At 45.9% G+C, this 27250-nt stretch overlaps 1 protein-coding gene across 3 annotated transcripts in view; it reads left to right on the forward strand.

The window, feature by feature from the left end:
* Positions 1-27250, forward strand: part of SRGAP1 (SLIT-ROBO Rho GTPase activating protein 1) — a 182542-nt gene that overhangs the window by 114657 nt on the left and 40635 nt on the right. For all 3 annotated transcript variants that reach the window (XM_037515107.2, XM_037515108.2, XM_054696744.1), the window contains exons 5-10: positions 593-775; positions 1243-1371; positions 12994-13215; positions 15144-15245; positions 23348-23545; positions 24074-24158. In XM_037515107.2, coding sequence (XP_037371004.1) covers positions 593-775; positions 1243-1371; positions 12994-13215; positions 15144-15245; positions 23348-23545; positions 24074-24158 — 919 coding nt within the window. The remainder of the gene's footprint in view (positions 1-592; positions 776-1242; positions 1372-12993; positions 13216-15143; positions 15246-23347; positions 23546-24073; positions 24159-27250) is intronic.

A 27250-nucleotide genomic window follows, 5' to 3' on the forward strand; every position in this document is an offset into this window, starting at 1 on the left:
CAGAGGACATTTTAGAGAAACACTTTTAAGCTTAAGGGAACTTTTCAAGTACATTGAAAGCATGCGTAAGGCTGTAAATCATTTTTTCATCAAAGCCTGTCCCCTAAGTGCCTCTTCCTGGCAGGTGAATTTGCATATTTCTGTTTGCTCTATGTAGAAGCAATAGCCCATAATTCATCTACTTTACTAACAATCAGCTCTTCCCTGCCAGGGCACGATTGTATCTGTAACATATATATGTGTGGGCCTCCTTGTGGGTACAAGCGGTTAAGTGTCAGCACTATGAAGCTACCTGCAATTACTGCAGCACGAGTTCGAATCCCAGCCAGGGAGCTACCCACATGGCATGGCAGACCTCTCCTGTCTCCCCGCAGCTCCCCTCAGCAGTGTGTTTCAGCGGATCCACCTGTTCTGTTCCCCACTCTGTCTCTGGTGAATCCTCTCACCCCCTGCACCTCTGGCCTGTACCCCAGCTCTTGCATGCATAAATAAATAAGTCTTTTAAAAAAAACAAATAAGTGTGTGATGTGATGATTTCCGTTCACTCTCTACGTTGCAGACATCTTCTAACAGTTCGGGTCGCATTTTGCAGGTGATGAAAACTTACCACATGTACCATGCAGAGAGCGTCAGTGCAGAGAGCAAGCTCAAGGAGGCCGAAAAGCAAGAGGAAAAGCAAATCGGCAGGTCTGGCGACACAGTCTTCCACATTATACTTGAAGAGCGTCACCAGCGGCGGAGCTCTGTAAAGAAAATTGAAAAAATGAAAGAAAAGGTAACGAAAACTTTGGTGCAAAGCTGCTTTATCCTCAGCTGGGGGGACAGTACTCAAAACACCACTGCAATGGCTGGTCGACACTGACTGTGAGTTATTGGGAAGGGACTTGCATTTCCTCTCACGGGAATGAGCGTGTTTAAGAGACATTGGACTCCCGCGACAGCAGCTGGGCACCGTTCCGTGGTGAATGCCAAGTGCTCGGTACAAATGTAGAAACTGAATATTAACAAAGAGATTTCATCCCAAATGGGCCTGGAGCCCAAATATATTGTTGTTTCTTCTCTGGCTGCGTAATTTTAGTTTGTGATTTAAATCAGATTCAAAGTCCTTCTCAAAAGACTTCAAAGGTCATCTGTAGACGTAGACTGGGTGTTTTGATTAATATAAATTCTTGTATGTTTCTCCCTGTCATTAAAAAGTTGCCTTGTCGTCTTCCCCAACTCCTGTGTCTTCTTCACTTGCAGAGACAAGCAAAGTATTCGGAAAATAAGCTAAAATCAATTAAGGCACGGAACGAATATCTCCTCACGCTTGAAGCAACCAATGCCTCAGTTTTCAAGTATTATATTCATGATCTCTCAGATCTAATTGATGTAAGTACTTAAAGTTTTCATATTTCCATATTGAGATGGAATGAGTGGTAACTATTTCATTGATTCTAAACCACCATCACTTATGACAACGTTATTTTACATAATATTCAGAAAGAAAATGCTGCATTTAAACTATACGTGCTACTAAGAAACTATTTGTTGTAAGATGCATGTGACAAAACAATGACAACCAAATGATTAAGTTCTGTGAAACTGTAAGGGCCTGGAACACTTGGCTAGGCGGAGTGTGAGAGGATTGTCATCTCTAGATGATGTGGTGGAACAATCCTAGCTGCATTCCCTGATTCAAAGTGTATTTATGGAGCCCTCACTACAGCGAGATGCTGAAGATAAAAGCCATATATGGTTCTTGCCCTCTGGAATTTAAGGTAGAAAAGTTGGTGCTAAACAAATGACGACACACAGGATTTGCTTTCTTACAGTTGTCACAAATATGCAGCAGAAGATAGCGCGTGAATGCCTATAGTAGATTTATCTAACTCTCTCACGGACTCTCCTCTCAGGAGGCATGACATAAAAAAGCAGAAATTGGGCTCATTGGCAACGCTCCACATATAGCCACTGTACTCATTACTGCCAACATTGCCCCAACATTCCCCCATTAACCCTCTGCATTGCTCTGTGATTCAGAAAACATTTGCTGAGTAGCCCAGTCATTGTGCGGACACCCGAGGGCTGCCAGGGTTACACAAAGCTCCTGTGTCCAGAAATGTCTGCAAACAAAAGGAAAAAGTGTTCTAAGAAAAGCACAGACAAAGGCACAGAGGTTCAGAGAGTTAATCTGCTGGAACTTTGCTCGTACATTACTTTGATTGATTGAATTTAACGGAGTTTTATGATATTGGGAAGTTATTTTCTGTGGCTCAGAGTATCTATCAGAATTTAGACATGCAATGGGTTCAAACGACTATTTTTATGTGAATTTAGGTCTCGTGTATTTAGCTATTATTTGAGAGCCACAGCTTGGGACATCTACAAAAAAATTGTTAAGGGAGAGAATTATTTTTTAGTTCATTACCACTGATGTGACATCTTCCTTTTATTTGTGTATAAAAGCAGTTTTATCCCCTAGTGCCATCATTTCTCAGTACAGAACCATTTCGTACTGAAACCGGGGAAAGCTTCTCTTTCTTTTCCTTTGTTGCAAGAATTCCATCAAGTAATTAATCACTTAATCATTTTAAATACAGAACCTTTTAAAAATATTTATTTTCTTCCAGCACTTTGATGAAATTAAAGGCTGTCTCTGCAAGGTTGCTACTAGATTCCGTGAAAAATCCATGAAAAATTTTATGACCCTGATTTCACTTAGATCTGTAGTGATTCTGCAGAGTATATGGGCTGTAGCAGAACAAATTCTTTATAACTGCTCTGCTTGATGTTTGTTTGCTTGATTTCAGTAGTGATGACAGTGCATGGCTACACCCAAGACGATTTAACATTAGGTAAAATCCCCATGTGTTGAAAAGTTTTCCTGGGGTAGCTGCGGTGTGGCCATTACGGTTCTTGACAAGGGGTCCAGTGATGAACAAACCTAAGTCCCCATCTTTGAGGTGTTTGCTTACTGGACGAGGAGCAGGTGATAACGACTTTATGTTTACAGCACACACACACACACACAGTCATGACGGTGCCACGAATAAAAATGAAACAGCCCAGCAGTGCTCCTTTAAATGCCCTGGTCCAGAACAGCTTGATAGTCCCGCCAAGACATGAACTGGAGAAGCGTGTGGCTGTGCGGGGACAGACCCTTACGCAGGAGGCCTGGCAGCGCCGGGGCTGTGGCGGCAGAGTGGCGTTTGGCGAGCTCCGATGCTCAAGCAATAGCACAGGAGGCCAGAGTGACGGGGGCAATGAAGGAAGAGAGCCAGGGGAGAAGGCGGAGAGACACCAAGCACTCAGCCTCCTGGACGAGGAAGGGGCTTGGACGTTGTGTGTGTGTGATGAGAAGTCTGGGTGGGAAGCAGACTGAGGCCAGCAGGGAGAAGCAAAAACAGCAGGTTTCTGAGGTTGTCCAGGCTAGAGAGGGTGCTGGCCGGCCTGGCACAGGAGCAGTAAGCCAGTGAAAAGTGGTTGGCGTCAAAGTATGTTAAACATAGATCTAAATGGAATTTGATAGAATGTGTGAAAAGAAGCATAAAGACTTCAGATTCAGGTCCTCTGCCACTAGGTTAGTGATGACGTCATTTAGTGAGATGGGGGCTCTGGGGAGAAGCCGGCCGGGAGCAACGGTTCTGTTCCACCTGTTGACGTGGAGACGCCTGTGGGCATCTGTGTAGAGGTGAGGGTAGCCCTGGAGAATTCCTGGGCTAGACAGGACAGGAAGAGCATGTCAAGGGGTTTGGAGAGTCTCCTCTTTGTCACAGGCAGTTTTCTAAGCATCATCTCACCTAATCATCACAACCTTATGAGGAAATGCTGTTTTCTCCATTTTCTCAGTTAAAAGGACTGAGACTTAGCTAGTCTGGATAACTTGCAGTGTACTGAGTTAGAAAGTAGGCTGCAGACACCTTAGCCTCCAGATCTACCTCTGATATAAATAAAGTCCTAGTTACATATGCCAAGCAATTTCCAATAAAAAAAAAGATGGAGTTTTAAAAGATCAGCCACTAATTTAAAAGGTGAACAATTCTCAAATAGAACTTAAATATGAATTTTTTGTACAATATAAAATTGGCATATCAGCATATTCAACTAAAATTGAATACCCTCTTAGTAAAAATTATGTATTCGCCCGCTCATTTCGAAGGCAAGCACAGTGTGAATATGTACATTCTAAAATGGCTGCTGATTTTGCAGGAATCCGATTTGCCTATATAGTGGTGCTCCTAGAAACCATTAAGCTTGACCCATCCTGGTGAAAAAAGAAACAGACCAATTATGCAAAGGCACCTAAAATATCCTTTATGCTTTGTGAGTTCATTTACCAAAGTACCTTTTATACTAAACTATCGAATAATTATTGAAAACGTTGTACTTCTATTGAGAAAAAGTGAAGACAGCGTTTTTACTGCACACCCTTTTATATGTGAAGTGCCGTGGAAGATGCTAAAGGCACCTTAAGTCACAGTGTTGTGAACAGATATACCTCCAGTTCCCCTTGCTCTCTGCTCCTGTCAGTATCCCTCTTTTACACATTTTCTCTGATGAGTGGATCTATTGATATAAAAATGTCATGCATTTTCTGTAGAATTTGTATTTTAAAACTAGTCTTTTACTAATACTGAGGCAGTTCATATACTTTGTAGAAAACTAGAAAATACTACAAGAAAAATAAAATGGTCACGTTCTGCCACCAGAGATCTCGGATGGGGTTTTGTGGAGAGCGGGGCCCTTGGTCACTCCGGGAAAGGTGTCGCCAGAGCTCCCTTCAGCGGCACGCGGCGAGTGTCTCCACGAGACAGAGACGTCAGTGATATTTAAAGAGCAGGTTTATTAGGGGAAAGGAAAGGGGCAGGTTTGCTGAGAGAGGCCTGCGTGGCTGCAGGCGGGCGGCCTTGACAGGCCCCGGCAGGCAGGAGGCTGCTGCCCTGCAGAGGGAGGAAGAGGCACCTGCACAGTCACGGTGGGCAGAGGGCCGGCTGCCCCGAGCCTTGCAGAGACGGCCCTGAGACAGTCCTCTTCTCTCGGGGAGGGTCACTCCTCCGAGGAGCGGCTGCTTGCTGGCGATGCTGGGTGACAGGCAAACCCAGGAAGGGGCCAGAGATCCCAGGGTGGGCCCAATCTCCATATCCGTCCCCTCAGGCCTGTGCTCCACTCCCTAGAGCATCTGATCCTGCTCGGGTCTCCTGCCTGGTGACCAGGCACTGGCCCCTAAGGGTCCTGCCCTCCAGTGGTCCTGTTATTCCCCTTGACCCCCACCTCCTTGTGTGAGTCAGATTTGGCCTTGGAGCACCTCCTTTCCAGTCTTTCTATCCTTGTCCTCCATCAGTCTCCATTGTTAAAATATGAATTTTTTTGTGGTCATATCTCCATTTTTTACAAGATAAAATCTCTTTATTTGGAATTGGCAGGAAGTGGAACTGAGTTACCTTCACAAAGAGAATTTTTATTATGTCATTGTAAAGAATAAATAGGAACTCTGAGAAAAGTATTACAAACAGGAAACCTAACAGGTGTGGGGGAATGCTGGTATAACTTACAGGGGAAGGCAGACTTTAGTTTTATAAATAACAGATATCACGTCTGTGATCATCAGTATCCCCAGCATTAAGTACCTCGACCGAGACCTAATTATTGTATAAGAATTAAGATGTATTACAAACAGAAATATCATACAAATATTTTTAATTGAATGCTGAGATTTTCAAGCAATTGTGATTTGCTAGGAGATAAGAGATGATTATCAAAGTCTTAATACTAAGAATCTCTAACTTATTATCAAATTCACCACTCTGTAGCTCTGGAATTCTTGAAACAACTGGTTCTAAGATTGCGTGGCTGGGATGTTGTCTCTCTCACCCACAGCCACAGAATGCATTCAGAGAAACAAAAAAAAAAAAAAAAAAAACAGTGGTAAAATACTCCGGGGGCCTTTCTCCCAGAGCGCCCGCCGAGGAGTAATAGAGGATTTGTCATCCGTGCACTACAGTTCCGTGGTCTCCAGTTACACCTGCAAATGTTCTTAAGTCATTTTGGAACTTGAAGGATAAATCTTCGTTACTGTTGTGGACTATTGCTACAGGTGATTTTCTGGTAGAGATACTTGTATGTGTTTTATCAAATATTTGTATAGAAGAAGATTGAAAATGGAATGCTTTGAATGACACATGCGTGTTTACTGTTTCTAAATAATCAGATGTGTCCTTGAGCGTTTAGCTTTATCCTTTTGTCTCGAGGGGCCTGTGTTTAACTAAAAAGCAACATACTCAGAGTTTAAATTCTTCTTAGTTTTACTTTCCCTTCATACACAATAATATTAAGATGTGTCTATGTCAAATGGTAAAACTGTCATCCCTATAAAGTCTGTCATCCCTGTAAAGTCCCTATAAAAACTGTCATCCCTATACAGCTCTTAGGGAGATGGTAGGGACATCGTGTTAAATGAGTTAGGACAGTTCAGTGAGCCTATAAGTTGATGTCTGCGTGTTTTATCCATGGGGATCAGAAGGGTATTTAAGAACTGAGATAAGTTACTGGATTGAAGTAGGTGGCCTTTAAAGTTTTTCTTCCAGGGGAGAGGCCTTGGGCCTATGTCAGAGGAACCTGCATCCACCTGGCAGCTGTGTCCACCAGCCTGTGTCCACTCTGGCAGCTTGTCCTGCTCCTTGTCAGTCTCCCGTGCTCGTCCTTCCTTCTCGGCTGGGCCCGAATGTCGGACATCGCGGCCTGTTCGTGGCGTTCTGTCTCCTGGTGCCTTGGCTCAAATGCCCCATGATGGCTCCAGGACTTTTATCACCAGGCTTGATCATCTTGGGCCTCAGATTTGTGTGTCTGACCACCTGCTGAGTAGCTCCAACCAATACGACCCAAACAATTTTTTAATATCTACCATCATCCTCCGCACATTTCTTCTTATCCCTTTTATAAACTCAGAAAATGGCACCATTTCTACCAGCTGCACAACCAAAACCCCATTCCTCTCATTCCCCACACACAAAAACATCATCAAGTCCCGTCAGCTCCCCCTCCTGTGCATCCCAAACCGTGCCGCCCGCACCCTCTCCAGGCTCGACTCCGCGACAGAAGCCTCTTCGCCGCTTTCCCACACGTCTCCCAGCTTCCACTACGAGCTTCCAACTGATAATCCGCTCTCTTCCTAGGCAGCCAAAATATTAAATTCCATCCCCATTTATAATTCTTCAAGGTTAATGTCCTTAGAATAAAATCTAAACTATTGCCCAGGACCCTACAGGACCGGCCCCGCCTGTCCCCTCCTGCACCGTCCCTTAGTCCCCGCCTCATACTCGACCTGTCTGCTGCCAGCCCCGCAGAGCTGCTTCCTGCCTGCGGCCTTTCTCCTTTCTGTCTGGAACACTCTTCCAAAGCTTTGTGACACTGATTGCTTTTCTCACTCATGTGGGGCCAGCTGCCCCGATGAAAAAGCAGCCCCCTGCCCTCCGGCTCCCCGCGCCTCGGAGCCTTTCTGTTCTCCATAGCATTTGCCACCTGACCTTATTTATTTTGGCTGGTTTTATCTGTTCTCTCTCCTCTTTTGTGATTTTTCAGGCTAGTTGCAGAGATTTGGCCCGGGGAATCATGAGTCTGGTAGCACCTCCCTGCAGGAAACCGCGGCCTGCGCGGGTGGGAGGGCGCTGGGCAACAGCGACTGTGATTAACCATCGCCTCACGCGTGGGAACCGCCCCTCTCCCTGTTTTCTCTTTGTATCCATCCTTGTCCCACAGTTGTACCATTTTGACCTTTGCATTGCTCAAGAGATACTCCAAACCATATCTGGTAAATGCTTGGCCACCGTCATTAAAGCTGTAGATTAAGATTATGAGGCTTGGGGACCCGCAGGAACCCCGAGAGTGAGAGCAGGATTAACTGTTGCCTGCGGGGTTCTAGACACACCTAGTGCAGGCTTGGGAGAGGCCCGTCTTTCACAAAATGTGTTTGTGGTTTCCAACGCACTAAATATGACAATAATGAAGGGCAAAGCAATAATTACTGGGGGGAAATCCACTTTCTTCCTCTGACGTCTAACAAAAGCTCTGAAATCGTCTATTTCTGGTCCATTGGCAGCGCGGGTGGTCATGTGGAAGCTGTCGAGTTTTTGCAATTCAGTTTGCTTAATTGCACTATTTTTCAGAAAGGCTCAAAACAAAAGGTGGATCAGGGCTTTGCTCACTATCCCTGGCCCTGGAATGGCCGAAGCCAGAGCTCTAGCCCAGGGCAAGAGACCCTAGAATCTTGTCAGAGAGGCGGGAGTGATGAGGTCAGAGAGAGCACCTTTCTACAGAAGCCCTCCCTTCCCCTTCTCACGACAGCTGTTTCATTCTGAAGCACCTGAGAGCGAGGGGTCCGTCCAGGACGGTCCTGCAAATGATGGGGCTGTGGCTGTGCCGGCAACGGGCAGGTCGGGTTTGTCTCCCGCGCAGTTCCTCTGGGGTAACTGCCAGCCTAGGACCAAACTGCCCACTGGGGCTTTTTTTTTTTCCCCTTGATTGAAGGCTTTATAGTACATAAAAGGTAGGTTTTTGTAGTTGCTCTCAGCTTTTTACACACAGACTTCCGTTGTATTTGGGTGTTCCATGCCCGAGACTGCTCAGCTGCTGCTGTTGCCATTGGTTTGTTTTTTTTTCAGGATCAAGGTGGGTGCTTTCATATAAAATCTTATTTCTAATTCCTTCTCTGGCAATTCTTTCCTGGATTCTTTGTTTTGCATAGTTGTACCTACAGTGGAACCAGCATCCTAAAGTCACTAAGAAAAATCCTCCTACTCCAACATCACATGATCTTCTAATTCTACTAGTTAACAAAAAGTGTCCCAGGCCAGCCACAACAGATCCTAATGAACCATGTAATGTCAAATCCCCGGCACAGGGGATGTTTTCAACATCTAAAATTCCTAGAAGTTTAAAGGGCTGATAGGAGGTGGCTGCACAGCGCATGGTAACCACATACAGGCATGGCGTGATGGGAAAAACTGGAGAATTTAAGCAAAAATAAGAATAAAAACAATGTTTTCTCCTTGAACAGCTGTGATGCAGTTAGACCGAACCTCATGCCCACAGTGTGGATTTCAGCTGCACTCTCAGCCCTTAGGACAAGATGGGGTGTTTGTTGCAGTGCTCAGAATCTGGGTTTCATCTTCGTTTTTTATACTATTTACTGATCTTTGCCTGAGGAAATTGGCCTGATTTAGACTAATAAATAGTAGAATCTAATTTGGCAACACTTAGGAGATCCCTATGTATATACATGCATATGTGTGTATCTATGTGTGTGTGTGTGTGTGTATCTATGTGCGTGTGTGTATATACACAGAGAGTACACCCTTTTGCTTCCAAGTCTTTCCTTTCCCAGTTTTAATCCCTAATTTTATGTGTCCAGTCAGAGTTTTTCATCCATCAGAACAATACTCCTCTGTTTTCATGAAATATTTTATTGGTTTCTTATGTATTTTCATCGTTAAATGCACTTGCGTTATAACTCAACTCTTTGTGCAGAAGCTGGCTTTTCATATCATTAATAATTCATAAGCTCCATAGAATTACTTTAGGCCTTTTAACCAAGTATCTTGAATTTTAACATATCCAGTGTCGTTTTAGCTTCCAGTTTAGGGGGAAAAAATGATGATTCTGTGACTGGCCTGGCTGTCTCCGGAGACTTTGAATAAGAATTTTTTCCCTGTTTCTTATTTCTTTTCAAATTCAGGATGCTTGAAAAATCTAGAGTGTAGAAAATGCTGCATAACAGAAGTAATAAAATTATGCCAACTAAGTGGCCTTACAGGCTGATAAGCACCGTAGGAGTCAGAGAAAGAAATTTCCCATCAAGGCTCATCACAGACGCTCCTAAGTGTAGCGCTCAGTCCCGGAGACCGCTGGGTGGGTTACTGAGCCCAGCCAATTGGGAAACCCCAGTGAAATTGGGGATCTCTTACTGGGTCCTACAAATTCCGCCACTAAACTGGGTGTGGAAATACGCTCAGGCGCTTTCGTGATCTTGACATTTACTCACCAAAGACGTCATGTTAGAAATTTTAAAAGTGAACAGGGAAAGTCTGGGAATAATGAAAACTAAGAATATTATTTTTCAGGTCTCTAACTCAATTGGATAGTTGGGTTTGGATGCCTGTCTTCTTTTTTTTCTTCCTCTTTTTCTTTTTTCTTTCTCTTTTAAGTTGAAAAGAGACCGGATTTTGGTTGGAGGGAAATAAAGCATTTCTCTGTTGTTTTTTCCCTCGAATTTCAATTTACTATTAAGCCCCGTTGGGATCAATATTCATAAAATAGATGTCGATTAAGCCTCCAAGAAGATATTCATAAACTATAGAAGCCTGTGTGATCTGCTTTGTTACAATCAAGTGAGATCTGGCTTCTTTTGGACTAGTGGCATGTTTTGAAGCACCGATACATTGCAGAGAAATTTGCCTATTTCCTTTACAAATTCACGCCTGCCTAAAATGAGATGCTATTAAAAGATAGAATAAGTTTTCAGTTCTTTTGTGCGTGAAACTGCTGCACAGAACTTTTTTGGATTTTGAGGAACAAGAGGAATAAAAGCGGTCTTTGCTCATCTGAGATTAATTAACTGAAAATGAATCATTCTCTATTTTGAGCGCAGCTGATTCCGCTGGAAACGTGTTCATGATGAGACTGATTGCTGCAGTTTGCTGGTTTGCTTACATTTCTGATTGTGTTGTAGCAGCTACTTTCTGATTTTTTAAATCAAAAAATCTTTAACCAAGTCGATTCTTTGGCCTATTTGAGAAATAGCATCCCCAGGGGCAGGCTTCAGGACCCTTCTACTTGATGGTTTAGCGCAGCGCTTCTCAAACTTTGGCATGTGTGTGGAGCACTTGTGGATTTTGTTTTTTTTAAACTAAGGATTCTAATTGAGTAGATGGTGCCCAAGATTCTGCGCCAGTGCTGCTGCTGGTCACAGACCAGGCTTCAAACAGCAAGATTTTAGAGTATTATCTAAAAATCCCAAACAATAATTCTGGAATTGCAGGTTGGGGGTGGAATTAAATACATGAGAATTTCTAAGGACAAACCAGTGATTGAATTTGTACCTTCCGAAAGGCACTTCTGTTGGTTCATGCCCTGCTGGACACAACCCTTGCACAAAGGTTGCTGCTTCGGTGCCCTTTCTACTGATCTCCTAGAAGCAAACTAATGAACGGCTAATATTTGGGTTCTTTGAGGATGGCAGTTATATTTTACAGTGATTCAGTCTTCATATTCCTGGAGCCTATTTCCAAGCACCAAGTGGAGAGCTGATTAGAGAGTTGAATCGAAAAAAAATTGAATTGATTGAACCACATTAGAACAATATAAGGACGGCCCGCTCTGTACCTTTAGAACCACTTGTTTCTTTTTTTAAGAGATTCATGGGCTTCATGTACGTACTTAAAAGTCTGTCGGTAATTTGCTAGTACCCAGAGGTATGTTCTTTTTAAAATTATATTCTCTTAAAACACAACATGAAAAAATAGGGACAAATATAAACTAAGGGTTGTGAAGTTTCTGAAATTGCAAAAACCCTTTTACTTCTAGCCATACTAAACAGAGTTCTATCTCCAATGAAAGCACTTTCACAATCATTTGTTAGGATTTTTATTTTAGGGACAAAAATAAGGATATTTTGTCATAGTCAAGCCAGTACTTCTCACTTTTGAAAGAGTACAGAGCATTCTTGAGTCTTCAGCAAATTACACATTTCCAAGTTATTACAGTAGTATATTTGCATCTTAGAAGATTTCAGTGAATCACTGGACCCATCTTGGTATGCATGAAGAAAACCTAAGAGGTTTTTTGTTGTCGTTGTTCTTTCCTGTCAGTATTTGACTTCTTTTATTTTTAATAACTTGATTGAGATAACATGTACCGTACAGTTCTCTCATTAAAAGCCTGTAATTAGCTGGTAGTGCAGTCAAAGAGTAAACCATTCCCACGATCAATTTTAGAACATTTTCATTACTCCAGGAAGAAGTCCCACGTTGCTGGGCACTCACTGTCCAGCTGCCCCACCGCCCAGCCTGAGGGAACACTAATGCTCTTTCTGTCCCTCTCAATTTGCCCATTCTGGACGTTTCATGTAATGGAATTATACAATGTGTGGACTCGTGACTGGCTTTCATCGTAGCATAACGTCTTGGCACCCATCCATCCTGCAGCCTGTACAGTTCCTCGTTCCTTTTTATGACTGGGTAATAGTTCCTTCTGCTATTCATTGGTGGATGGACTTTTAGGTGGTTTCCATTCTTCAGCTTTGATGAGTAATGACATTCATGTGTGAGTTTCGGTGTGAAAATGTGTTTTCATGTCTTTTGCATTTACACCGAGGAGTGAAATCACCAAGTTAGATGTTGACTTTACTAAAGCTTCACCCTCAGAAGCGCTGCAGGCTGTTTCCAACGTGCTGCATGCTGCTCTCATCAGCAGTGCACGAGGCTGCGATGCCTGCACATCTCCCACACTTGTTCTGTCCTTTGGTTATAACCATCTTAGTGGCCGTCCAGAGGCGTCTTTGTGGCTGTGATGTGTGTTTCCCTGATGACTCTGCACGTCATTTCCTAGACTTAATGATCATTTGTTTGATCTTTTTTGAAGAAATGCCTGTTCAGACCCATTGGCCATTCTTAATTGGACTCTTTTTGTTATTGTGAGAGTTCTTAATCTATTTTAGATATCAATTCTTTATCAGAGATATGATCTGCAATTTTTTTTTCCCATTTTCGAGTTTACTTTTCACTCAGTAGTGTCCTTTGAAACACAAAAGCCATCAATTTGATGCAATTCAGTTTATTTTTTCATTTGTTGCTTGCATGTTTGATGTTCTGTCCAGGAAACCAATGCCTAATGCAAGAGGATCACACTTTACCGTTATGCTTCCTTCTAAGAATTTTATACTGATAGTTGTCGCTGCCACATTTAGGTCTTTGATCCATTTTGAGTTAATTTTTTATATTGCATTCTTTGGGCTTGAAGTGCTGTGACCTTGGCTACCACGCAAGTCTGAACAGAGCTCTGAGAACATACCTCTCTGCGGAGTACAACCTGGAAACCTCCAGACACGAAGGCCTGGACATTATCGAGAACGCGGTGGACAACCTGGAGCCCCGGAGTGACAAGCAGAGGTTGCTGGAGATGTTTCCTGCCGCCTTCTGTCCGCCCGTGAAGTTTGAGTTTCAGTCTCACATGGGTGATGAGGTCAGCGCTTGATTATTTTAAGACCAGTGAATCGTATGTTCACTTGCATTTCTCTTCACCTGTAACAGTTTTGAGAATTCCAATTGGTATCTCCCTCCTTGATGTGGGATCTTAGCGTAGATCAGGCCCTACTATCTTTTAAAGCAAGGGGAAAACACTCCGATGTCTGCCGATAAAGATGCAGGCTCACTGGTGTGTAAGCATTGCACTGTCCCAGGATAGCTAGATTTTTTTCCTTCCACTTCCAGACAGTCAAACTTATTTGTTTATCTATTTGTTTGTTTATTATTTAAGTAACACATACCCGACACTGTGTATGATTTCAGAGAATAGGTTGACACCTCTTTAGATATCAAGACATTCAGGTTTAAATTCAAAGTCTAACAAAACATTTTTCTGGTCTAATAGAATGTCTCTGGACTTCCTGTCATTCTGATTTAAAGATTCCCATAAAGAGAAATAAAGGGCAGGAAATGTAAATGACCGAAGGAAAAAAACGCAAGACAGCTTAAGATTCAAGCTGGCTCCAAATTGAGAAAATGAACCTTAGGACTGAGAGAGTATGCCTCCGCTTCCTTTACCCAGGGGCGAAAACTCCATTTACAGTGATTGTGAGAGTCAGTGGTGTATTCTATTGTCTGCAGTGAGGAAGATAGAAGAACCAATAATGGAATACACTGTATATAGCGCTTGGAGTCCCAGCTGTGCGAAACAATACTCACAGATTAAAAAATCAATTTGAGCTTATAGTGGTGACCATATGTTTTTAAAAATAGATGTCAGTTACGATCCGTGGCAGATTTCTTTAGTGTCACAATTTTTTCTAAAATGTTTAGTGTGAAGACTCATAAGTCTGTATTTGTACCGACTGTATTTCTAATCTAAGTCTTTTTGCTTGATTTGGTAGAAAGAATCACTTGATTAGAAATGGTAAGCAGTTTTTATACCAATAGCACATGAATTTGACAACCGAGTGGCTTAATCCACTCTGAGTTATGTTTCCAAAACCAGGTGGTTGCTGTTTAATTTTTTAATGAAGCATACGTCACAACATAGAGTGATAAAGTATCACAGACAAGTAACACCAATGGGATTCATAGGTTTTCTACCTTTTAATTTTTATTATATTTAATAAAGTGAGTTTTTGGTCTTCTTTTTATGGGCAGTTCTGCCAGGATGCAATAATCTTTATTATACTTTAAAGACTCCATAAATGGAACGCACATCTGCCAAAGCTCCTGTGGCAAGCGAGATGAGAAGAGATTGTTTCTGGTGCAGTCTGAATATAACACCCTGATTTTGCCCTTAGGCGTAATTGAGATCATGGCCCAAATATCTTTCTACCAACTACCGTGAGGGGTCTCTTGAAGTTCTTAGTTAATCACCTGATATATGTGCCTCCCACCAAAGCAAGCCATGGGCGAAAGAGCGAAGAATAGTTGTTCACCTTTTCTGAGTTTTTTCTAAGTGCTTTGTGTACAGCATCTCAGTCCACACCCCGCCCCCCAAACAACCCTGTGGTGCAGAAACTCTCATTACCCCGCTTTACAGGAAGGAAACTAAGTAGCCTGCACAGTCACCTGCCTGACACTAACTAGTAGTACATGTCCCTTTGGCCGCCCTCGCCCTCTGCCCTCTGCCCAGCGCAGGCCAGCCTCTGCGCGCCCTGAGCTCGGGCTCCGGCAGCCGCCCTGCCTGGGTGCTGCTTCCCCAGCTGTCCCCGCCAGTCAGCTCCCGGCCAAGCAGCTGCTCGCTGCCCTGCCGCTTGGAACAGTCTACATTTAAAACTGAAGTTTCGAGGCGGCTGTTGAAAGTAAATACGTGCTTGGACTCTGTAGTGTGGGCTTCATACATTTAAACAGGGAAGCCGGCCAGGGTGGCAGGCTGGGCGGCTCCTTCGGTAACAGCCATTTCCGATTCCTCCCCAGGTGTGTCAGGTCAGCGCCCAGCAGCCGGTCCAGGCGGAGCTCGTGCTCAGGTACCAGCAGCTGCAGTCCCGACTGGCCACGCTCAAAATCGAGAACGAGGAGGTAAGCGTGCCGGCCGCCCCCGGACCTGAGTCCATGCAGACTGGAGCGTCCTGGGCGCAGTCTTTGCATCCTGCATTTGCAAGTCAATCAGGATTCCTAAGATACTATTTTTGGAAAATAAACGCAGAGTCTGCAGTCTGCCATCGGTAACTACTTTAGCAGGGATTCCCTGCGAGCACATATGGACGTGCTTAGTCTCAAACGCGTGCTTGACACTAAGCTCGTGTCCCGGGAGTGAACAAACCCAGCAAGGATCCCAGAGCACGCGGTCGTGTGGAATGCAACTTTTGGTTGACACATTAACCCTCACTTGTGAAACTAGTGGTTTTTTTCTTTATGCTTTTCTGTATTCTCTAGATTTTTCGGTATCGAACATGGCATTACGGCTACTATTAGCACAAAAGTTCTAGTTTAAAATAATACTGTGAATGAGAGCAAGAAAATGCTTAATTGCTGACATCAGACTTAAATGTGTAGAACATACACTGTGAGTTGCACATGCATGTGGAGCCAGGAAAGAGTCGTACGGTTCAGCTGCCTCTTTCTGAAAAAAAATTAACAGGATCCATGTTCTCAGAAAACAAAAAATGTGAAGCGCAAATGCTTCTTGTATTAGTCCAGGCTCAGTTGTAATTTCCAGGCACCCAAATCAAACTTCGCTGCCGTGAGAAAGTTAGCGTATGAGTCCGTATTTGCAGGAGCCTCGGGCGTGGCTGGCCTTTGCTCAGATGACATTATCAGGGATTTCTCTGCGTCCCTTTACCTCTGTGGGTGTTGGCGGTTCCCCCATGTACTTGGCTCCTGGAGATCTAGACCCCCACAGCCCCCAGCTTGTCATCGCACCCCACTCTGGCTCCCTCCCCTCTGACACGGGATCCACCCGCCTTGCTCCCGGGAGGCGGGATCTCTCCGACAGCCAGCCTGGACCTCGTGCCCGCTCGTGGGCACCTGTGATGGCCGGGCACAGGAGGCGTGTTTTTCTAGAGAGAAATCATCCCCCAAAAGGGGGGCGTGCTGGGCAGAGGGGAGAACAATCAGTGATTCTCCTCAGCAAAGTAAATGACCAGATTCACCTCGGTGCCCGCTGTTGTGTTCATCTCAGGGGGTTCTGGCGACACCCGTGTCCGCTCTGTTAAGAAAGTGACACGTCTCTAGACCCGTGGAGTTTGGTCAAACCCTTGCAGCTGTCTGGCTTCCATTCTTTGTAGGAGAACCAAACCACGGCTTGTTCAGACGTGTGTGTTTAAGATGCAGCCGATAGAACTGAAGACTTCGGTCTGTGAAAAGCCCCACAAATGAGCCTTTCCAGCAAAAAGCTGTTGCTCTCCCTGAGTGTGTTTGTGCTTCGGCGTGTGCCCCACGGCACACTCGCCTGTGCAGTGTGCTGAACCGGGCTGTGTGTGTGGCGACTTCCAGTTTTTCTCATGCGTATCCTTCTGCTCTTTGCTTTGGAAACATTCTCCAGACTGCAGGGAAATGTGTTATTCACAAGGTCGAAGCTGGCAGCCCTGGGGTCTGCTTTGCTTGGCACCTGCAGTTGGACCACTGACTGGGGGGGGGGGGCTGGGGGCGCGGGTCCTGCAGAGCCCCGAGGCGTGAGGAGTCGGGGTGTTCAGACTCCCCGTCCGTCACGGCCCAGGTCCTTCCCGTGCTGCACCAGCCCGTCGTGTCACCTGCGTGGCCTCAGCTGTCGCTGGGGTTTCTTTCCTTCAGTGGAGGCTCTTGGGGCTTATCTGGAAAAGCCCCGTATCCTTATAAACTGGAAGAATCAGGCAGTGCTTCCTGAGGGCGAATTTTTTTTTTTATTTCACAATAAAAAATGAATGAATTGGATCATCCTGATGGTTCTTATGAGCACAACTAGCAGGTCGTGCTCTGCCGGCTGGGGGGCAGTGCGCGGTGTGGGTGGGACGCCCAACAAAAATAAGATTTATATTGGACTTTTGATCATCAGAAATTTCATTAGGTGTGGAAGGAGGAAAAAAACATTCCAGTGTATTTCAGGGTTCCTGGGAGAACGGAACAGTTTGGTTTTCACCTGAGTCCCCCTTGGGGGTGAGCTGTAGCTGCAGGAAGCTGGCGTCCTGGGGTAAAAAGACTTGAGAACCAATAAATCGTTTTAAAATTGTGGGTCAGTTTGTTTCAGTGAAAGAAATATTTGTTGGGCAACTTCTAGAGTTCACACATTTTGTCAGGTGTGGCGAGCAGGGGACGAGGAGGTCACATGGGCGCCTGATGGCGTGAGAGACAGTGGCGCACACCATTCGTGTCACGGCAGACACAGACATAACTTGGGGCCACACACCAATCGTTGCGAATGTAGAGTCCCCAAAGGGTGTTTTTCTTGACCACATATAAGGAATTTGCCTCTGCTACACCGATGACAAAAGCAGAGAAAATTTGCACACTAGGATCACACCAAAATACGCAAGTAAAGCCCCACAGGTATCAGCAGTGTAAGGCTTTGCCTCTGCACAAACATGTATACACTCAAAGTCCAGAATTTGCTGGAAAGAATTCGGTTAACTAAAAATAATTGACTGCACAGTGAAAAAATTAAAGTTAAGGGAGAATTTCGTCAAAGTTACGAAGTGTGTATGGTCCAGCAAAGCAGAACACGAGCCTCTTCATCCGCACTCAGACAATTGTAAATAACGGCACCATGTGAAACCGTAGGGGCCGCTTCAAAGGGGCTTCTGTGTTAAGAGCCCAAAGACCGTATCTGACCATGGACACATTTTGTTTGTTCTACAGTGCTTGATTTTCAAAAATGTGTTCTGCCACTTAAAAAATTAGAAATAGTGCATTAAAAAATCAAATTTCAGCTTCTAAAAATTTAGGTCTGACCACGCTAGACCTGCCTTTCTGCACAACAGTGATGAACTGGAATTGAGCAATGAAATCTCCCATTAAGACACAGAGTCTCCTGTGTGCCATACTCCCCACTCAGCCCACTTGCATCATTTTCATTATGTATTGGGTCCTTGTAGATATTTGCATTTGTAGCCCCTGCCTTCAATCTACGAGGAACTATAAGCTTTTGTGAAACGGCCTCAGTAAACACAGAAGTAATAAAGGCAATAAAGTAAAAGTACTAAAATTATAATGAAAGCCAAAACGTTTTACTATAGTAAAGGTTCCAGACGGGCTAGATTGAACTTCTGGTGGATGCAGATTCATATGGGTTGTGACATTTATTGTCACTTTACTTTAAAAGGAGCTTCGAGTTCGTTATGTTGCAAACTTGCACGTGGTGCCTCCGTCTCACAGCTCTGATCTCCAGTGACCCGGTGAACAAATCTTTATCATTGTCCACCAGGCGTCACACACAGAATTAGAGTGTGGCCTGCTGCGCAAACCACTTCATTCCTAAATTTTCTTTTTCTTACTTAAAAGTCTAAATTCCTGTCTGAACATTAATGAAGAATACATTCAAAGGTGGCACTTTAAAGCAACGTAAATTTAAATGATCATTTTTACCTTTCTCATGATAAACATTTTCCAGACTCTTTGTAATCCAAAGTAACAGTCTTGTCCACCCACGTTGCACCCTTGCCATAGGGATTTCCACGCAGGACTCACGCCTTTTGCTCCTCTCTCAAAGCAAGCCTTTGGGGTCATTCCCCAGAGATTGCATTGCCATTTTCTTACAGTTCTCTTTCCTCTCTTTACCTGCATCCCGTCAAAGAAAAAAGAAAAATGAATTATGGAAGCAACTATGCCTTTCTCTGTTGTTATGGCAGCCTTAGTTTCCACTTGCTTGCCCTATTTTCAGATCATTTGTCTCAATATTTGGTCCAGAAAATAGAGCTTTCATGGCTTGCCATGTCTGTGCTGTGAGTAAAATCTTCTCTCATATAAAGCAACTGGTTTCTCTTAAGCCCTGATAGATGTGCTCCCCTGAAGAGAGTGGGAGAGAAAGAAGCCTGCAGTTCCGCCACTGATTTTCAAAAATGTTTAATGAACCTATAAATTTTCTCACCGCTGCTTAAAATCCTCCACCAACAGCTTACTAAGGAGTATTTCAGAGACAATTCCAAAATCTTATTCCTCACAAAGGTATTTTAGATAACAATGAACAAGATTTGGGGCCTCCCTGGTGGCGCACGGGGTTAAGCACAGCACCATGAAGCTGTCCCCAGATCCCCGGCCAGGGAGCTGCCCACAGGGCGCAGCAGACTCTCCTGTCTCCCCGCTGCTCCCCTCAGCAGTGGGTTTCAGTGGATCCACCTGTTCTGCTCCCCGCTCTGTCTCTGGGGAATCCTCTCACCCCCCACCTTTGGCCTGTACCCCAGCTCTTGTATGCATAAATAAATAAATCTTTTTCAAAAAATAAGCAAAATTTTAGGCAAGCATTTGAGACAGCTTCCCGGCATGGGTAACGGAGGGAAGCTTTTGCACGTGACTCCTACTGAGAGCAGGAAAATCCCCTTTCCTGCCCAGTGCCAGGGACTGCAGCAGGGTCTCCGGCTGGAAGTGAAGGCGCCAAGCCTGTTGGGAATGCACAGACTCTCTTGAGACTTGCTCAGAGATGTGGACGGAGCTTGACACCACGTCACCACAATCGCCTTGTCAGACTTTCTTCTCGGTGACTTTCCACTCATCTTCGCTGATTCGAGTATCTGGCCTGCCGGCAGCCTGCTGTAGTGACGCGGGGACAGCAGAAGCTCACGTCATACGGCTGCCCCTTGTGCTGTGGCATAATATCATCGTTTCAGCCAACACTGAAAATAGGATCAAGTACGTTCGGCTGGAAGCATGTGTTCTAGACGCAGCGCCTGGGATTTCGTGTGTGGGGTAAGCGTCAGCGCCTGCAAGGCCGTCCCTCAGGAGAAGGCCAGGTGGCGAGGACAGGGCCTCTGAGGGAGACGGTGGCTCTCGGGGGGCTCGGCAGGAGGCCGCGCGGCGGGTGTGCCGACCCTTTCTGTGACCGCGGGCGCGCGAGGGGAGGTGACTTCCCCTTCCCGCCTCGCTCCGTGGGCCTTTGGCGGCGCCCTGCCCCGCGCCCGGCCTCCTGAGCTGGGAGCCGGGGGTGTCTGTTCTCCCCGTGGTCTGTGACGCGGGAAAACTAAGACCGCGTGGGAGGCGCTGAGGACTCGCTACCCAGCGGGGCTGGGGGCCGAGACCCCGACGCGAGTGTCTTGTTTTTCCCAGCGCTGCGCCGCCCCGGGAGAGGAGCCGGGCCCAGCGGGCCCCAGGCCCGCTTCTCCCCATCGCGCGTCCTGATCCTTCTCTCGGAGGCCAGGCCGGCTCCTCCAGGGCAGACGCTCCTCCGGGTTTTTCATAACCTCTTGGCACGATTTGGCCTTTCCTTCCACCAAACCCAACTGCATTTTCCTGCTGCTGATGGAGACCGATCTCCAGCCCGTGTGCGCTGCGGCCTATCCACCCGGTCGTGTCCCCGGTGACTGATTAGCGCGGCCCGCGGGGAGCAGGGGCTGGTGTTGTTCTGTGTGGAGCGGGCCCCGGGGATGGCGCGTGTCCCCGCCAGCACGACTGGTGGCTTCTGCCACAGCCTTTACTCTTCCTGCCAATTCCAAACCCAATTGTGACATCCTTGCTGCTGGGAAAAGAAGGAAAACAATGTTGTTGGCCTTGACAAGGAAGCACGGCTGCTGGGGCCACCGTGGGGGCCCTGGGAGTGTGGCTTCCTGGGAGTGGATCCTGCCGGGCTTCGGGGAGATGGTGCTGCTCCCCAGAGCACGGTCCGCCCCAGCGTCTGCACTTGGTCCACACACGGGGCATCTGCTGCCTGGTCTTGACAGGTGTGGCCCCACCAGGGCACAGGACAGGCTTCTGGGGGCAGAACAGACCCAGAACCCAGCCGGACACAGTTCCAGCTAAGCCACAGTCCGTGCCAGGCCCATGGCCAGGGCCGATGCCTGCGGCCTCAGGGGACAGACAAGCTTCTCTGTCCACAGCCCTGGCAGGAGGGAGAGGGCAGAGAGGGCCCCTTGGGAGCAGGGCTGCTTCAAGCTATGACGTTGGGGTCCGGTTGGTAGCCCCGCTTCTGGGGACACGAGTCGATTCGTCTTTTGGAGGCCCCCGGGAAGATGTGCCTGCCCTGACCGTCTCTAGGAGGTGTTAGAACCAGGTGATAGCATCCACAGCTGGACTGAGGTTGGTGGGTCTGCTTCTGGGGGCGCAGAAGGACATGTCTCCATTAGTCCTTGGAGAACAGAGCAATCCCTGACGGCGCCAGGCTTGTCTGGAGCCAGGAGCAGGGTCACGTCAACTCTGCAGTCTGACCAAGGATGGCAAAGCAGCTCCAGGGCCTTCCCCATCCTGCCTTTGCATATGGGGGGGCAGCTTCTGGTCTATTAGGACAGTTGCAGCGGCCCCCTGAGTCTCAGTGAGCTGTCAGCTGTCCCCCTCCTGCCTCCATCCTCCTGGGCTAACACAGAAGATCTTCAAGTGGAAAAAGTGCCCTAGAAACTGACAGTAGAGAGAGGAGGCACTCGTAGACTATTGTCCAACCAAAAATAATAACAATAAAAATATAACAGAGAGCCATCAGACGGTAATAAATACACGGATAAATCTAAGTATAACAATATAAATATAATATAAAATAAATACATGGATAAAGTTAAATGTATACTATGTAACAAGAGCTAATGTCGTCTATCTAAACATACGTAAACACATATCCTGACATCATATACTACAAAAATATTATCTGAATCAGGAGAAGTGCATTGTCCAGGAAAAGGATAAAACTATCACTTTACATTAGACTTTGATAAGCAAAGGTGGGGTTTGAATTACACGGGAAGGTACTTCGAAAGGCTTCTAGAAGATAACATGGAACAGTATCTTTATGGTCATGAGATAGGGAAATATATTTCTAAATAGAATACAAACAGGAAGAACTTATAAAGAGTTCTTTATGAACCCACAAAGGAAGGTAAATTTATTACATTCAAATTAGAGAGTGTTCATCTGGACAGCGTAGAACGAGGGAAAAGCCAGACTACGGAGTGGGGAAGGAAATTTGCAACACAAATAACAAACACAATGTTCATATCCGTTTATCTACAAATCAATAAGACTCAAACCAGTAGAAAATTGGGCAAATGAATTGCATAAACTACTTCCAAAAGAAGGCCAGATGCCTTAAACACACACGAGCAGCCTGCTTGATACCTGCCAGCAGCAAAATCCTGTTGAAAGCGAAGTGAGACACCTGCACACACCCCACAGCGGTGGAAACTAGAGACTCACAGAATCAGCTGTTGAGGACGTGGAATGACAGGAATTCTCCCTGCGGTGGAAATACGAATTAGAATAATAATTTTCTCTGTTTATTTGTTGTAGTTTCTATCCTGTAAACGGCAGTGTGGTCATGAATGTGTGGTCCCCCAAAAGTGTGTTCAGACCAGTAGTGTTCATAGTGGCCCCAAACCAGAAATGAGTCATCTGTCGGCGGCTCGTGGTTCAAAAGCGTGACTTGTGATGGATCCTGACAGGGCATGTTCAGTGACGAAACCCACAAGAAATGAATAAATCTTACGACACACGTGGAGCAAAACCACCCAGGCTGGAGCATTCTGCTTAGATTAGGTACAAACCAAAAAAGGCAGGTCTGGACTCACTTCGGCGGCACAAATACTAAAACGAGGACAAGACAGAGAAGGTTAGCATGTCTCCTGCGCAAAAACAGGTCCACCTGTTAAATGGTGTTAGAAACGAGAAAAATGGTTAACTTTGGGGAGAGACAGGGTCTGTGGTTGTTAGGAGAAGCCCTGGGGTATTTATTTCTTGGTCTGAGTGATGGTCACCTCAGTGTGTGCCCTGGGTGAGAACTCAACCCTGGTCACCTGCGTCTTTCCATGGAGTCTCACCTCAGCTGCAGTGGATGCACGCAAGGAAAACTGGTGGAGAGAGAGCCCAGTGGTGCACGAGGGTCTGGGCACCCCGGTACAGACTGATATTCTCAAAGTAATTTTGAACAAAACCACGAGTCACCTCCCTCTGCCCTCAGAGATGCTGAGCTGGGCAGGGCCCGAGTCGCCAGCTCTGCCCGACAGAGGCAGCTCTCAGGGAGTGTTTGTGGATTCACGGAATAGTAAGAACATGAGAAAAATGTGTTTTGTCCCCAGGTTAAGAAGACGACAGAAGCCACCCTGCAGACAATACAGGACATGGTCACCATCGAGGACTACGACGTGTCCGAATGCTTCCAGCACAGCCGCTCCACGGAGTCGGTGAAGTCGACCGTCTCGGAAACCTACCTGAGCAAGCCCAGCATCGCCAAGAGGAGGGCGAACCAGCAGGAGACCGAGCAGTTCTACTTCATGGTGCGCGGCTCCTCCGCCACTCAGGGCTCAGCTCGGGGTCCCCAGACACCGCCTCTGGCGCTGCCCCAGCGTCAGCGGGGAATCTCGGTCATGCTGTGGGCTCCTGTCTAGCCTCTGCGTTCCCGCTCAGCTGCACAGGGATGGGGTTTGGGGTCCGTTCTCTTTAAAAAGCCCTCCAGGTAATTGTTGGTAGGCAAACAGATTTACCAAAGAGAACGGAGAGACTTGGCCTGAAACAGAGCACGTTCATACCGTCCTTGCACTTACCGTGCAAACACGACACCAGAAGAAGCTGTTAACATGCAAGCTCTGCTTTCAGTCGGCCTGGGGAGGGAGGGGCCCGAGCGTCTAGCTCCCGGGTGATGACCAAGGCCCCCGGGTGATGACCAAGGCCCCCGGGCCGCAGACCATACACTGAGTAACCAGCCTTAGCTCTCAAAGAGAAAGGGGCTGGGTTTTTATGTGTCCTGTGGGAAGTGCCTGGAAATGGAATGATTTTAAGTTAAAAATTGATCTTTCCTTTTGCAGAAACTCAGAGAATACTTGGAAGGTAGCAATCTCATCACAAAACTCCAAGCCAAACACGACCTGTTGCAGAGGACCCTTGGAGAAGGTCAGTTATCTGGATGGTCAGGCGGTGGCCTGGCGTCGCGGTGGTGGTAGCATGTGTGCTGCGTTAGAGACGTGTCCGTGAAGACTGTGCACCGTGGCGTTGTGCTTGAAGGAGCAGAGCACACTGGATGTTCAGATTTGGCTTTTATTGTGCCTGTAGTCCTAAGATTATCCTTGGAGCTATTTTCTTCATAAGCTGATGCTAGCCTTGGAGAGACTGGCGGGCTGGGAGGGCTGAAGAGCCAGCACTGCGAACGTGGTGGTGGGGACAGCAGCAGAGTCTGCAGGAGCCGCACCTGCTCGCAACTGCCAACCCAGTCACTCCCCTCCCTCTTGGCTTCTCCATCCTTCCAGCCCGCCCCGTTCATGGGACCGGACCAGTATTTGCTGTCCCATCTAATGCCTTCGGACTCTAGAAACAAGTTCAGCCAGTTTGGGTGATTTTTTTCTCAACCCAAATTGGTTTGGGTTGAGAAAAAATTAATCTCTAATAATAATAACAAAAATATCAGTGCCTACCCTTACATAAGGCTTTCTCTACCAAGCATTATTCTGAGCTCTGTATTTAATGAGCTATTATTTTCCCTCGTCTTATGGAGAGGAGGATTATAGGAAAAGGAGGCCTTTATAAAATTTATTCTCTTCTCATTTTCATGAAATTTAAAAGGAAAAAATAAATACAAGCCGAGTCCCTGCCTCAAGGACCGCATCCTCTATAACTTTATTTTTTAGTCACGCTGACATCTTGCTGGAAGTCATAAAAGTGAAAAATGAAGTAGGATACAGCGGAAAATGAAGTGCTCGTGTGTGAGGAACCCAGGCCAAGAGAAACTCTTTGCTACTGAACGAAACTCTTGTCTCCTGCCATTCTAGAAACTGCCCTACCCATGAACACATACGTTTCCTATGTGTTTCCATCACCTTATCTCCTCATTTCCTCAAAGAGCCCATTATCCTTGGGAAATGACACTTGAAGAATGGCCTGAGGCTCCGTGTGTTGCAGTTAGGACACCACATTCCAAGATGGAAAATCAACTTCACTTAGGAAAAAAATTAACACTTAAACTACTAAAAGATGTATTAAATATACATATGAATTTTACATATAAATATAATCCATGGAAGAATAGATGGTGCATATTTGAGCCAGTGAAAGCCATTTCTTGCTTGATTTATCCTTTAAAAACAAAGTTCCCTGAACGTTTAAATTAAATAATTAATTACCCAAACATAAGAACTTTCATTAGATTCTGAACCAAAATGCAAAAATTATTGGAGGCATTTTAAGTCCAAATGAGGAAATGTAAGTAGACTGTGCCCTGCGTGATATTGGATCACTGTTCCTTTCCCCCGATGGGGTAATGTGTGGCTACAAAGGAGAACATTCTTATTTTTGAGAAACGCTTACAGAGTATTATGATGTCTGTGATTTACTCTTAAATAATTGAACATAAAAAACAACAGCCCTGGCCCGACCGCTGCTCCTCACCTGGAGCCCCGGGAGAGGGTGCCCCGTCCACGCTGCCCACCGGACACCTGGCCGCCCTCATGGCCTAACCTGCAAAAAAGAACCAGAGAGGAAATTCATATAACAATGGGAATCCACTGATACTGTTTTACCTTTGGGGCCTCCCTGGTGGCGCAAGGGGTTAAGATACAGCACTATGAAGCAGCCACTGAGTTCAATCCCCAGCCAGGGATCTACCCACATGGCACAGCAGACCTCTCCTGTCTCCCCGCTGCTCCCCTCAGCAGTGGGTTTCAGTGGATCTGCCTGTTCTGCTCCCCACTCTGTCTCTGGGGAGTCCCTTCACCCCACACCTCTGGCCTGCACCCCACTTCTTGTATGCATAAATAAATAAATCTTTAAAGAAAAAAGAAGAAAGAAATACCCAACGGTGAGTCCTTGTTAGGCCTCCAGGTCAAGTCAGGCTCAGCCAGGTTAGTGGCACAGGAGTCAGTGGGCTGTGTGGGGACAGCCCTAACTCTCTACATGGAAATCCTCATCCTTGAGGGGTGTCCATGTAGACTCGCTGCTCAGAAACCACCTTCATAGTAAAGCAGAGCCTCGCCCAGGATCTGGCAGCTGACCGTCCCCAGCTACCACTGCCGCTGAAGACACATGCTTGGCCTGCCTTCTGCTAGCTCTTGGCTGGCAACAGCTGCCCAGTAAACCCTTTGATTTACAACATTGAGAAGTAACTGGATTCAGCCCTTAAAGCAGCACCGTCGTGTATATGGACCCCATCTTCTTGATCCAGTCATCTGTTTTTGGGTATTTGGGTGTTTCCAGGGCTTAGCTATTGTAAACAGTGCTGCTATAAACACAGGGGTGCAGGTGCCCCTTTTGAATTAATGTTTATGTGTCCTTTGGGTAAATACCTAGGAGTGGAATTGCTGGATCCTATGGAAGCTGTGGTCCATATACACCATGGAATATTACTCAGCATTCAAAAAAGATAAACTCATGCCATTTGCAGCAACATGGATGGCGCTGGAAGGGATCCTGCTCAGCGAAATAAGCCAGAAAGAAAAAGAAAAATCCCGGATGGTCTCACTCATAGCAGGAATCTAGAAAACCTAAATAAGGGACCAGGAAAAAGACTAATTATAATAAAGTAAAAATCAAAATCAACAAGCAACTATAAAGCAGAGACACACTACACGGGGGGAGGAGGGAGTGGGATCAAAACAAGGGGGGTGGGAATTGTCTGGGGACTATAACCAAGATGAAAAGGCATACATTGTGCAGAAATGAAAAATGATGTAAACAATGTATAAAATAAAAATAATAATAAATTTTTTTAATTAAAAAAAAAGCAGCACCGTCAAAACTCAAAATTCTAAATCTCTGAGAACAACTGAAACAGAAAGAAGCACACGATGAACTCTCAGGCCACAACCTCACACTCTTCGGCCTGCAGCAGCACCGTAGCATCCTCACGTGATGTCCTTTGTTTTTCAGTCGGGGAAGTTAAGTCAAGCCCAGTAAACGTGAGACGCACATCTATAAAACCGAGGCACTGGATTTTTTTTGAGCAACGAGCCTCTGTTCACATTGGCTTCTTTGTGCGCAACATTGGTGGTTAAGGG

Source organism: Talpa occidentalis, unplaced genomic scaffold (genome assembly GCF_014898055.3).
Source record: "Talpa occidentalis isolate TD23 unplaced genomic scaffold, MPIMG_talOcc4v2.1 talOcc4.16, whole genome shotgun sequence".
Lineage (NCBI taxonomy): Eukaryota > Metazoa > Chordata > Mammalia > Eulipotyphla > Talpidae > Talpa > Talpa occidentalis.